We start from the raw sequence: 13980 nt of genomic DNA, 5'->3' as shown, positions 1-13980 counted from the left end.
TGCATATGCCAATGCCAAGAGGGGTGTCACTGATGGCTTTTGCTATGCTGCTGTCATTCTATTGGGTTGTAGCATACAGAGACAGTAAATGTGAAATCATATCCATTTTATTCCGCCCAATATAAATTGGTAGGCGCAGCAGTCTTTATGAATCTTTTTATTTCCATTGTGGATATTGATGGTTGTATATATGGTAGCTCTCAGTGAGCAAAAACAAACAAAATGAAATTGCTCCAACAGACAAAAGTTTCGTAGTTGGTAATCATGATTGTCACAATGTGAGGTTGTAATTATTTGTAAAGGTGTAAAACTAAATACATAAATACGGACTTAAGTCCTCTGTCGTTGACAAATACTGCTTCCCACCAGCATAAACTCGATGACATCACATACGTGATGACAGTAACAGTGCTTTTTTGTGTTTGTTAGCATTGATAGCTATATGGCTAATAGCTCATTTTAAAGTCTATTTACAAGTGTTGTGAAGTACTTTTTCTATTGTAAAATGTTCATTAGATCACCTTTGGGTCATGCTGTTATTTTTAATTGATTTATTTTGCACAATTAATGTAAAAAAACTTTCAGATTCATAGTTACTGGATGTAATCCCATTTCTATGAGCTTTCCATTCGACTTTGTTATCGGTTTACCCCAGAAGGAATATGAATAAAATCAATACTTCTGAGTGGAACAACAACAAGTAAGACCCTTATATTAATTTTATGTGACTCAAAAAAGTGATATAAAAATGAAGGCAAGTTAATATAAATGGAAAAAAAAAAAAAAACAGCGTCATAATCAACAGTGACAACAGGTTGGGAAGTAAATGCCACTGGAAAGATAGTTGCATGCTGTCAGAAACTTCACATATTAATTTCCACATATTTATACAAAATCACTTCTGTTTACTGAGAGCCGGGGCTCTTGTTGTTTACAAGTAACCCACAGCACTGCTCTTCATCTGTTCCAGTGAATGACCATGTTTTGACAAGCCTTCATTAAGTCATGTTTAAGAAATATAAAGAGACAGAGAGAGCCTACTGTACTGTATATTCGTTCGACTGTGATGTGCAGTAGGCTGTTATTTCCAGTGTTTATCATATTATTTAGTATTTAACTTTCATTAAACTGCAGAAAAAAGTTTTGTTATGTCTGCTGGCAAGTGTACGATTAGATCAAACTAATAAAAAACTAAATTGTGCACTTGTCCCTATAAGGGTGTTACAATAGGCCAAGAGTTGCAAGTTTAGAGGTGCTTAGACTGGTGCTAATGTGGACCTGTCTCTTCTCCAAGGTATGCGTATCCTGGTGACCCTGCTGCTGGACACCCTGCCCATGCTGGGCAACGTGCTGCTGCTCTGCTTCTTCGTCTTCTTCATTTTCGGCATTGTGGGTGTCCAGCTGTGGGCCGGCCTTCTCAGAAACCGCTGCTTCGTCGAAGACAACTTCTCCTTGTGAGTTTTCCATGTGTTTAGATCATTATGGGTTCAAATACTGACCGGCCACTACATTTCTAGCGTGATTGGAATTTGTGAAAACACATAAGTGCTGTACTTTACACCTATATTTTCCCTGTAGGCTACATTCAATCTGATGCTTTGAGTTTTAAAAGATGTTAATTTAAATAAATGTCTGTTAAGAGGTAACACAGTGTTTACTTATGCAATGATAGCGTGATAAAATGTTACAAAATTCTTACATTTGCAGCATCACACGTTAGGTGTCTGTGGTGCAAAATCAGAAGCTGTGCACAGTTAGTGTTGTCCTCACCCAGCAGTGGCAGCATTTTCTCCTTAGGGAGGGTAAATGTAACACAACACGCAAAAATACCTGATGCTTAGCTCAGCCATTAGCAAAGCGATGCACTGTTCTTTTCCCTGCTGACGTTGCAAGAAAACTTGACTACGGCTGGACCACCAAGGCGACAACACTCTATGCTTTTATTATGGAGGTGACACTGCAATTAGTGCTTATTCACATAGTTGCAACTAAAGAGAATTCAAGATCACTGCCATAAGAACATTATTGTACATAACATTTCTTTTTACTCTTGCATTGAAACGCCACACTTGATGCAAATAATGCTATAGTTTTGCAGTGATTTACATCTCTCTTTTAAGATTTGCATGATGTTATAGGTTGGGCTTTTGTTTCTATCTACTCCTTATAACAATGAATTTACTAGTATTGTTTTGCTTAACGTATGTAGGAGAAATAAAGCAAAGGCAAAATTTATTGTTTACTATGGTAAACCACCTGTTTTGCCACAATTAGTTCTTACCAGATAACTTGTCTGGCAACAGATTTCATTATGGGGCCTGTTTCCAATGATACAGGGAGAAAAATAACTTTACACGCAATTGGATTGTCCTACAACTAATGCTTAGAGGCATTGTGTTGTAAATAAATTCAACTCCACATTGCTCAGTATATGACTACGTCATAAAATCACCAAAACCAATTATGAAGTCCGCCCAAACGATTTGATTGGTCCAGCAGATCTTTGCCCGGGCTTGTGGCGGGAAGTTGGTCTGGCTTCCAGGCTAACAGTAACTTTAATGTGACAGAATTGTGACTTGACAAATTGGGCCTAAGACCACGTGTGAGTTCCACATGGTGACCAGTTGATTGATCCCATACTGTGTGAGCGGAGAGGTCTGATTAAAACATGTAACGTCAATTTCACACAGCGTATCGATCTAATTCCTATTAACTCCAGAGGCGCGCGAGGTGACTGGATTTATTTATTTACCATTCTCTTAATGCAGTTGTGATAAACAACCCTTGCAAAGGTCTGCAGGAGGTCAGGGTATATCACAAGAGTGAACCTTGACCCTGCACAATGAACTAGGTCGTGCACAGGAGTCATCGAGATTAGCGATTATAGAATCTCATCACCGTGATGAATGGGGGCAAGACAGGCTCCCGAATAATGAGAAAGACCCTCTGCGGCCCATGGTATATGGAACATGGGCACCCATGACTTATTCATGTTCCATGTGTCACCCTGGCTTCATTATTCTCTATAGGATTTATGATGCCTCACAGCTGTAATTTAAGTTCATGCATAATGGCTTTGGTGAGATGGCATATTTTTTTGTCAATTTTTAGACATTCTTCTTTTGTCTGGATGGTCTTTATCTCTACATTAGAAGCAGTATCCGACCTGACTCTGTAAATGTCCCAACCATAAACATATCTGCTTTAACAACTGACTCACATCACTGCTACACATTTTTTTTTCTTTGTAGCACCAGCTGTTAACTGTTAATTGGTTTGACAGTAACCCTTTATTAGAGAGACTAAAAATATGTGAGAGCACATCCTGGCATCATGTTGGGGTGCAATGAATCAAACGCGCAACACACTGAGCTCATCAGATGGATAAGTGCTCTTGTAGATCACCCCGAAGTGAGCTACTGCTTTTCAGAATGTAAAAATAAGAGAGTGTGTAATGGTCCTGAGGTGGAAACTGGTCCCGCAAAATATGCGATGTGAGACATTTAGATGTTACACAGTCACTAGACACAGAACAGTGATTCCAGACAAAGGAGTGCTGTGCAACGGATAAGCAAAGAGGTGTAGCTCACTCAGTAGTCATAGGTGTCTCCCCCAGGTATTTGGCCCAACACAATTACAGCTGACTTTACGGATTAGTTTCTCCTGTCTGTTTGAAGCAACACTAATGACTGAAATCAGCTGCTGTAATGTTTGCACGAATTAAACCCCAGAGATTTTGAAATTGATCCAAAAATTTTGCCCAGCCTATGGCAAAATTCTGACTTGTCTTTTTTTTTAACCTGAGATATCTTTCTGTCACAATGTTCAGTGGTTTTGCAACAAAAGTAAATAATTAATTTGAACTATTTGACGTCCTCAGTAAGAAATACGATTAATTACGATTAAATATAAATCATTTTTAATCTATATTAATAGTGTACACCGCAGAGTGAGTATTTCGACATATCACTATCAAAATGTTGACACGATTGTACAGATTCATACAATATAAATACTATAGCTGTATGATGTATATTTTTGAGCTGTGGTCATCTGTTCCAAAGTGTTATATCTCAAAAAAGATAAAAGCCACAGCTAAGATATTTGTATATATAATGTGTTCACACATGGACAGATTTGTGTATCTTACAAACTGAATGACTCACCCGTGGTTAGAAAACGGGTACAAAATGAGAAATCAAGCATTTTATTGTCTACTACTACTACTACTGCTAGAACTACTACTACTAGAAAAAAAAGTGTGGTTACAATGCCAGTCAAAAGGTTAAATCATGGTTTTATACATTCTGACAGCCTCAACTTGTAAGTACTGGACCGTGTGTTATCCATTTTATTTTTATTTTAACATCTTAAAGTGGTATTGTGTATCTTTTGATAATATTCTTGCTTCTGTTCGATGAAAGAAACAAGTTAAAGCACTAAAAGATTCTCCAGCTCGTTCCAATAGTTTTGCTGCTGCTGCAGCCAGCTACTCTAAGACCCTTTCATTTATTAGTGTGCGCTACTGATACCAGATATATCATTTAAAACTCAAGTCATTTGACGATAATGTTCTGAAAGCTACTAATTCAAACCAATTGGGGGAAGAGAAATGATCTTGTATTCGCCACTGGCGTGCCCTGTAAGATGTATTTGCTTTCAGAACTGAACAAAAGTGGGTCCTGAGAAAATTCCACATTTGTTACAGAGATCAGTAATAATATAAAATTAATTTTTAAATTGACGATACCACGTCATTGGACATTTTTTCGGTCATTGTGTAAGCAGCAGGGATGTTGCACACTGTAGGGCACAGTAAAAGGACTTTGTTGCTTTTAAGAAGTTGGAGGTGTACAGCCTGTTACGTGCAGCTCTTTATCTAACAGTTCACTGCGGCTGCACCTTCTTATTCCATTACTATCTGCAATATAAATTAGCCCCCCAAAAATGTCTTGTTAGTAAGGCACAGAGCATTTTTCAAACTCAGGTTTAACTTTTATTTTTATATTTTGCTCTTTGTAGGTTTTGCATATCTTTTAATTATTCACTGTTGTTAGTAATAGGCTTAGTAATAGACCCTACCCCTTACGGTGTAGTCTGACGTCCACTTACCCAAAAATGTAACTACGCATCACAGCTTGATTGGTTGGTAGTATCGTATTTCTGCTTTTTTGAATTAATTGTTTTGGATCAATTAAAATAAAACATGTAGAAAGATTGACTGTGGACGTTCGATGTCACAAGCCTTTGTACCACACATCTTTGACAAAATTTCTGCCAAACTTTCAGTCGCCATTGTTGAATCAGAAGTAGAAACAAAAATTAACCCTTTTAAACAAAAGTATATCATTGTCAATTTTTATACTTCTCTCTGTGATCCCTTCTATCCATGCTAACCAGTGATCCTCTCAATATCTTCTCCTCTACAAGCCCTCTGTCCGTGGAGCTGGGTAAATACTACCACACTGAAAACGATGACGAGAACCCTTTCATCTGCTCTCAGCCGCGAGAAAATGGCATGAGGCTCTGCAGCTCGGTTCCCAAGCTGTACGAGGAGGGGGTTCTGCAGTGTAACTTGGATATGTACTCCTACAACAGCACTGACAACACCACCTGCGTCAACTGGAACCAGTACTACACCAACTGCTCTGCTGGTCTCATAAACCCCTTCAAGGGGGCCATCAACTTTGACAACATCTGCTATGCCTGGATTGCCATCTTTCAGGTATGGCGGTTTAGTGATGCTTGACTGATTTTGGGTCCTCAGATTAGTTTCCAAGTTTTTCTGAAGTGCTGATCAAACAATCTGGTTTGGCTGACACAGAGTACTGGAATGCAAAATGGAGACGAAGAGGGAGGAAGGGAAGCCTAATTGCCCAGGCGACTAGTGTATCAGAGAAATAGGGCTTACAGAATTAGCAGGTCGCCACAGCCAAACCGCTGTGTGCTCTTTTTTTCCACACAATTTGTTTGCTATCTCCATATCATCTGAAAATCCTTTTGTGAGGTTCTGACTAGCTGAGGGGGCTGGGAATGGGGGATTTTAGAGGACAAAAGTCAGATTGGAGATGAGTCCTCCCATAAGAATGACTGTTGCTGAGTCTTGGTATGTGGAACAGTTTAGACTGCAGAACATGGTCTCTATCAATTTTGTATCCTACTCTGTTTGGTTTTACTTTTTCCTGTTGTCTGAACTGTTTTTAATCTCGACCTTGTTGTTCTTTCATGCCTATGTTCCTTTTTAGGTTATTACTCTGGAGGGCTGGGTGGATATCATGTACTTTGTGATGGATGCTCACTCCTTCTACAACTTTATCTACTTCATCCTACTCATCATTGTAAGTGCCACTTCATGGTGCCACCAGCTGTGCATGTCTCTGGTGATGATTGAAACAGCGGGTCAGGTGGGCGTGTGTGTGTGTGAACCTCCATTGAGAGTGTAAATACCAATCTCCTCTACCCCCTCCTCATCCATAGATTGGCTCATTCTTCATGATCAACCTGTGCCTGGTCGTCATCGCCACTCAGTTCTCAGAGACCAAGCAGAGAGAGAGCCAGCTGATGAAGGAACAACGGGTGCGCTTCATGTCCAACGCCAGCACTCTGGCCTCCCTCTCCGAGCCGGGCTCCTGCTACGACGAGCTGCTCAAGTACCTGGTCCACATCGTCCGCAAGGGGGCCAAACAAGTGGCTCATATCTGCAGGCTGTTGGCTCGCCGTGCCGGTCTCAACATTGCCGCCTCTCCCCCGGCCACGGATTCACAACGCAGCCAGAGCCAGAGGAGGAGGAGGAAGTCTGTGTCAGTTCACCACATGGTGCACCATCATCACCACCACCACCATCACTACCATCTAGGGAATGGTAGCGTGAGGGGAGGAGGTAGCATCAGGTGTCTGGAAGGTAGGGATGTGGAGGCCGGGGCTCATAACAACAACGGAGGAGCTCTCATAGCAACGACCGGCAGTGGTCATCTTGCTCTGGCTGCACCCCCTTCTGTGACGGCGGCAACCTCGGATACAAACCTCACTGCTTTGTCCAATCCTGCTGCAGGAGCTGAAGGACTTCGCTGTACTCCCTCACCCACCAACCTTGGAACAACGCCAGGCTTTTACTCCTTGGCTCTGGCTCCCACGTCCAGGGCCATGAAGAGGAACTCTGTGCCCTTTGCTGCTCCAGGTCCCAAGAACTACCCCACCCTCCAGGCTCGAGCCCTGGCAGAGTCCAGGCGAAACAGTGCTGCTGCCAGCACCCTGACGAATATCAGCTTCAACCTCAATATACCACCCATGCCCATGGAGAGGCGGCCGTCGAGCCTGGGGGACACACACCCTCCAGCGGGTAGGTAGACACTAAACCAATAAGGCTGAAGTCGCAGACAGAGATACTGAAAATCATGAATCATAAATACAATCAATGACTTGAAAAGTGCTTGATTACTTGCATTTCTAGCGGCCCTCTGCTTAAGCTGTGGTGAATCGATTGCTCACTTGAGCTGAGTATTAAACTTGACAAGCATAGTTTGAAAATAGCATCTCATTCATTCAAAATTGGTGCTTAATTTCCACGTCAGTGTTGAAGCAAATTAACTGGACAACAACGGAACAGTGGAAGTGTTCCGTTTTATGCAATCACCTGCTTGGCACGGCGTCGTATCGATTTGTTGTTGCTAAGCCTCAAACCATAACGCTGTCCAGAGAGGGATTTTTTCGTGATAGACAGAAAGAGTGCTAATTACAGTCAATAAACATTAATCCCTCATGTCCAAGTTTGCAGCCAGCATCGTTTGCCCCTTGCCAAGTCCTGAAAGGCAGTGGTTCTCAGCAAACGTCAGTCGGGGTCTGTTCAGGTTATACGGATGGTGGAAGAGTTGGCTGCCAGTCAGCCAGGCCACAGCGCAGGCTGTGGAGGAAAGGCATTAGTCATAGAGCACACACTGCCCATCACGATCAAACACACTTCCTCTAACACACACGCAACTGTCTAAAAATGTTGTTATTCGCAACAAATATCCTTCACTGGATTTGACAGTTTGTCTAAACCACTTAATTTAGGTAATTGATCACAAGCACACTGATTTTAATTCGGTACCATTCTATTTGTATCAGTTTGTCATCTGACCTTTCTCACACGGCTGCAGCTCAGCTCTCCTGCCAGCTGTCAGCCCGCGACCTCAGCACCATCAGCAGTGCCATGGACACGGCTGCTCTGACCCTGGACCCCGAGAGCTGCCCCTTCTGCGCCAAGGCCCTGGCCACCGAATCCGAGGGTGTCACCGATGGCAACGAGACACCTGGCGACTCAGACAGTGAGGGAGTGTACGAGTTCACCCAGGACCTCAACCACAGGGACAGAAGAGACAGCCGCCAACCCAGGAAGAAGCACCAAAGGCTGGGCAAAACCGCGGCCAAGGTTGTCCACTTCTGGAGGCTGGTGTGCGACACATTCAGGAAGATTGTGGACAGCAAGTACTTTGGCCGAGGGATTATGATCGCCATCCTGATCAATACTCTAAGCATGGGGATCGAGTACCACGAGCAGGTTAGTGTAAATGTGTGAGTGTGCGTAGCTGCTATGCTGAGATAACAAACCTTAATGCCTACACAAAGTTTATAATGGGAATTCAGACTGATGCACAATGAGCAGACGGAAGAAGCACAATGAACGGCTGTAGGAAGGTATTAGTTTAAAATATACATCCTCTGTGATTGTGTGTGTGTGTGTGTGTCAGTCTGTGTGATTATGCAAGCAACACTGCTCCCACAGGCCCAAATGGAATTTCTGCTGTCTCTCTCTGGTCTCTTGTTTACATGAGCATAATTACAGCCATGTGAGAGAGAAAACCGAAGGAGAGTATGGGAGACAGAGGATACAGAAAGAGACAGAGGGGGAGAAAGAAAAAGAGTAACAGGGGTGATTTAACGGGTGGGGAAGGCCCGATGACATCTGAGAGAGATTTTCTCTCTTTCTCCCTCAATCTACGGCGTCTTACTCCTCTTTCTCTTTGAACTCATCTACACCTGATCCGAGCCTGCAATCTGTAACTCGATAGCTTATATGGATGAGGACAATGCATGTTAATGCGAGGTGTAAATCCATGCAGGCTGCTGGGAAGACCACATCTGGAGAAAATGTGACTTGTGGTGCGGTCAGATACCAGCCAGGTGTGAATACAGTCTGTTTCTAGCTTTGAACGGTCGACTCCAGTGTCTCTACCGGCAACAGTCGAAGAAAAACGTGCATTTATTTGGGACACCTTTGGTAGTTGATTGCACCAAGCATCTAATTTGCAAACTAGGTCATATTACGTATGCACACCTCAAGCAATAAATGTGAGCATGAAGTGGATTGTGAATAGACTGGCATTAAGACCTGAATGTCTCTGTGTTTGGTAATAGGTGTTTCCTCGCAGTTTTTTTTAACCTATTGCTTCCGGGAGCACTTTACAGTCAACACACCAGGAACTCAGGCATCTTGTTCCAAGACACTTTGGCATATGCTTTGTATACTTAAGATCAAGCTATTAACCTCCTAGTTGGTGGACAATCCTCTTTACCTATTGACCCACAGCTGCCTTTGTTCACACTTTTAGATTCTGCGACCTCCCTGTGTAGGTCAGATTGTAATTTGTATTTTTTTTTTTGTTATGCAACATAAAGCCAGAGATTCCCCCGGCACTGAAAGCCAAGACCGCCACATGCTTTGACTGAAATAATGTAACTGACACTGAGAGAATCTCCTTAATATGGATTAGTCCTGTCATGTCTGATCCCAATCTGTATCAATCCTCAAAATCAGTAGTGTTGTAGCCGTGACATGACTGATGTGCATTGAGAATGTGTCCGGCTTGCATCATTTTGACAATGTGAGGTTGTGCTAAATGTATCTGTATACTATTCTATTCGGTATCTGATCCAGGCTGCCCAAGTGTGATGAATGCTTTCATTGTTATGTCTAGGCAATTGGAAGCACTTGGTTAAGTTTAAAGAAAGATCATGGTCGTCGAGAAAAAAAAAGGAAAGAAATCAACATTGATTCAAAGCAGAAAACCTGCTCTAAGGAGAAACTCGAGGGATTTTTCAAACCGCAGGCTGCTGACAAAGTCCAGGATTTATTGTCTATTTTTGCAGAGGATGACATTTGCAAGATCAGTGAACTAATTTTGGCCCTGCCGTGCAATCGCCAGCTACGGCGCGCTGGAGGAACTTTTACCTTTGGAAGAGTTCCTGGACATTAGTCCAATCACATCTCCAACAAAACGTGTTTGGCAAAACGAAATGCTAGTATAATACAGTGTTTTTTTGCGAGACACAGGGCTATTGTTGCTGAAGAGGTTCGGCCTAGTGTGGTATGAATGAGTTTGCCTGAAATGCCCTTTTGCGATCGTTAGCGCTCGTCAATTTATGTGCATGGTGAATTGATTTTAAGTTATGAACACTAGCTGTTCATAAATTACAATTTGGGCTGATGTCAAAAAAATGTGCTTTTGCTGTGCAGTTTTCCTCCTCTGATGTTCTCATGATAGCTTTTACAGAGAACATAAAAGAGTTTGCCAAGTGGTTTCAGTGCTGAGGTACGTATTGTGTTTGAGGCTATTGTCTCGGCCTGTGTTTTTGGCATGCGTTATTATATAACAAGACCAAAGCAAGTAACACAAGTGTTTGTGTGTGTGTGTGTGTGTGTGTGTGTGTGTGTAGGTGTGTAGTAGGAGACTGAAGCCGGGCCAGATTTTACGGGGTTACTTTCGGTCCCTGACCCAGTGCCTATAAACATATCCAGATGCCCAACATCCTCACACAAACACACTCTCACACACTGACAGAGGAGGTTTTATAGTGTTCTAGTCTCCACCTTTCTTCCATGCCTTTTCCCCCAGAAATGTTTCCCTCGTGTTCTCGCTTTTTCCTTCTGATCCTGGTTCTTCCTTCCATACTTTTCCTTCCACCTCGCTTCTCGCTGGGTTTTGTTCACCTCCACTTTTTCTCATCTTCCTAATCTCCCTCCTCTTCAGCATTTTCTCCTTTTTTTTTTCCTCTCTACTGCTCTTTCCGAGCTTGGCTAACACGGATCAATCCGGTCTCCAGACGGGCTGCTGAAAACTTTAGTGAGACTCCTCATTGATTAAAAGCCCATCCACAGCAGGATTGCTAAGCCCCTGATGCCTCTGTGACTATGTCCATATGGGGGAGAGGCTGGGTTTCAGTTTCCATACATTCTCCAGCCAAGTTGTCTCCAGACGTTTTGCATACAGTGCGTACCCAATATCACTCTAACCTTCACTGAATAAGTAGTTTGAAGATGGGCTGCTCTTCATGGCTTCATCAGTGGCGGCAGCCACAGTTTCTCTATTTAATTTTGGACTGAACTTACACCTGGTTCATCCTTTCTCATCCTGTGACACAATTACCCTCAAGATTATAATATATCGCTTTGATTAAATGTTGGTGGTTTCTCTTAACCTTATTAAGCATTATCTAACAGCAGCTCTTTTCCAACCTTTTGGGTCAGTTTGATAAGCAGTGTGCTTGATAATTATATATAATTCAGTTAATTTACATATCATATTGGATTTATAAAATAAATTACGATAGCCTGTGTATGGTGGCTCTGAGCTGGCCGGATAGCAAAACGTTGGACTGGGAGGTTGGTTAGTTTAAATGTGATGCAGTCCTCTGCAGTGTGTCCGCCAGCTGACCAAAGTTGTCACTAGCCCAAACCCAATGTCCACACTCACACACTCCGAGGCGTGTTCCTGCTAAGCCCGCCAGCCGCGCCACTCGCTGTCAAATTTTCAAGAGCAAGAGGGCTCTCTCACAACTTGTGCCCTCAACGCAAGATTTCTGCAGATCTGCATTTGGCAGAACTTGACCGAGGAAATTACGCACAGTTCACAGCGATGCGACGTGAAACATAGCTTTAGCAGGGGTGAAAGAAAACGGCGGTGGTTGATTTAAAACTGTGAAATCAGATGTATGCAAGGATATGCTATATTACACACCTAGTTGATTCATAAGCCATTTCATTTCATTTACTTTCATTGCTTCTTCTTCTTTTTTTTTAATAAAATCAGGTAAAGTAATAATGCAGTCAGTTTTTTTGTCAACGCTGCAAACGTTCCATCTTCCTGTTCTGGTATATAACGTTTGCATGCCGTTCCATGCTTCTCCTTTCCCATTAAGCATGAAACACAGTTAATGCCACAAGTGCGGCATTAATGAGGCATGCTCCCATTAATGGAATTATGCTTCATGGACCGTCATAGCTGGAAGGACGACAACTGTACCAAAATAATGGCTGCCATTAACTCTACCTTAGCTGTGCTAATTAAATCAGTTCTCCCATGCAGCACTAGGATCAGCTAGTCATGTGACTGGAAATATGTTGGTAGTTCATAGTAACATCATGACAGATGCTGTTTTAGTGTGGCCACTTAAATTTTGTCCTCCTTTGGATGGATAGAAACAATGTTAGCAGTACAACATTCTGTCAATACGAGTTATTAGCGGTATCAGATCTAATGTTTTGTTGCGTATTTTTCATCTGTCTTGTGCCATGGGAAAACTGGATGCATTATTGATGGCATGATTATTGCCATAACACATAATCCAGACACCTCTCTGACAGATCAAGATAAAAATGTCCATGCATTACCTGCCAAACATAATTCAAAGTTAGCGTTTGGGGAAAACTGTGCCTTTAAGGAATAGCGTTTTGGCTGAGCCGCTTATGACAGCTTATCGATCATGCTGACCTGTTTTCCGGCTCCCCTCTGGTTCTGCAAATTGATGATCCACACATGCAGACACACAGAAACACAATAGATACTGTATGACTATGAATCACCCAGCTGCAAATAAGGTTTAAGACTTCTGACGATGTCCTAAGGAGAATGCATGAAGATAAAACCACCGCCCTAATAAATAATTGACAGAAAGGAAAACACGCGGGCCAGACTGTAAAGTGCAAAGTTAATCATTTGTGAAGCACAGCCTATTTGGAAAGGCCAATCAGTGTCTCTGCTGGGTATAATTGCATATAATGACCTTACCAACTGCAGATTATGGTGATTATGAACAGGATGGGTCAATTTGATAAAATTGAAAATAGTGTGAATTTGCAGCTGTGTTCGTTTCCATGTGTGAGAATTTGACTTAAGGTTACAGTTACTGCTGTTTTCAATTTCTCTGCACAGTTGCTTAACCGAGTTGTGAAGACTAACACTGTGACACACTGCGGCAGCACTTATTGGGCACACAGAATGTTGCTACTGACTTCATTTGCAACATTTAGATATTACGCACTGATCTGCCCTTCCAGTTCAACATGACAGTGAAATATATTAATAATGCTAAACTGATGTAGAAAAAAAAAAGATAATTTCAACCATTAAGGTCAAGGTCATTAATTAATCATGAGGTGAGGTGAGCTGAGTTCAATTAACATCCAGATTATCAATTTACCATGCTATGACTGTTAAGTTAAGGTCAGTAATTCAATAATCTTGTTATGACAGTTAAGTGAAGCGAAGCGAAGCTAAACTAAACTTAACTAAACTAAACAAAGCTATAATCAAGGTTATGGATTCCTTTATCAGTTCATGACAGTTAAATTAAGATTAACTTGACACTTGACAGTTAAGATAAGCTAGGCTACACCAAGCTAGCATGAAGGTCATTAATTCATTAATCATGTTGAGACAGTTAAGTTAAGCTAAACTAAGCTAACATCAAGGTCATGAATTCCTTCATCATCTTATGAAAATTAAGCTAAGTTAAGCTAAGCTAAGCCTGGCTTTAGCAGAAATACTGCAATACTGGGCAGACTTCATTAGGCAATGAAACACCTGCACAGAAGCTCAGAAAATGGCAAAGAAGCTTGAAGCAGATTGAAAATGAAGGGTTCGTTTTTTCTGAACTTAACCAAACAATGAAGTACGTGCAAAATGAATAGTTCGACGCGGACTCCTTCACAGTTATTGTCAG

At 42.0% G+C, this 13980-nt stretch overlaps 1 protein-coding gene across 17 annotated transcripts in view; it reads left to right on the top strand.

Moving 5' to 3' along the window:
- cacna1g (calcium channel, voltage-dependent, T type, alpha 1G subunit) overlaps positions 1-13980 on the top strand; it is a 256906-nt gene that overhangs the window by 142754 nt on the left and 100172 nt on the right. For 16 of the 17 annotated variants that reach the window (XM_047609734.1, XM_047609733.1, XM_047609735.1 and 13 more), the window contains exons 6-10: positions 1295-1454; positions 5431-5725; positions 6246-6338; positions 6478-7339; positions 8139-8539. In XM_047609734.1, coding sequence (XP_047465690.1) covers positions 1295-1454; positions 5431-5725; positions 6246-6338; positions 6478-7339; positions 8139-8539 — 1811 coding nt within the window. The remainder of the gene's footprint in view (positions 1-1294; positions 1455-5430; positions 5726-6245; positions 6339-6477; positions 7340-8138; positions 8540-13980) is intronic. The other variant, XM_047609737.1, reaches the window with a different exon arrangement.

Source organism: Mugil cephalus, chromosome 16 (assembly GCF_022458985.1).
Source record: "Mugil cephalus isolate CIBA_MC_2020 chromosome 16, CIBA_Mcephalus_1.1, whole genome shotgun sequence".
In the NCBI taxonomy this organism is placed as follows: domain Eukaryota; kingdom Metazoa; phylum Chordata; class Actinopteri; order Mugiliformes; family Mugilidae; genus Mugil; species Mugil cephalus.
This window is presented reverse-complemented; position numbering and strand designations above follow the sequence as displayed.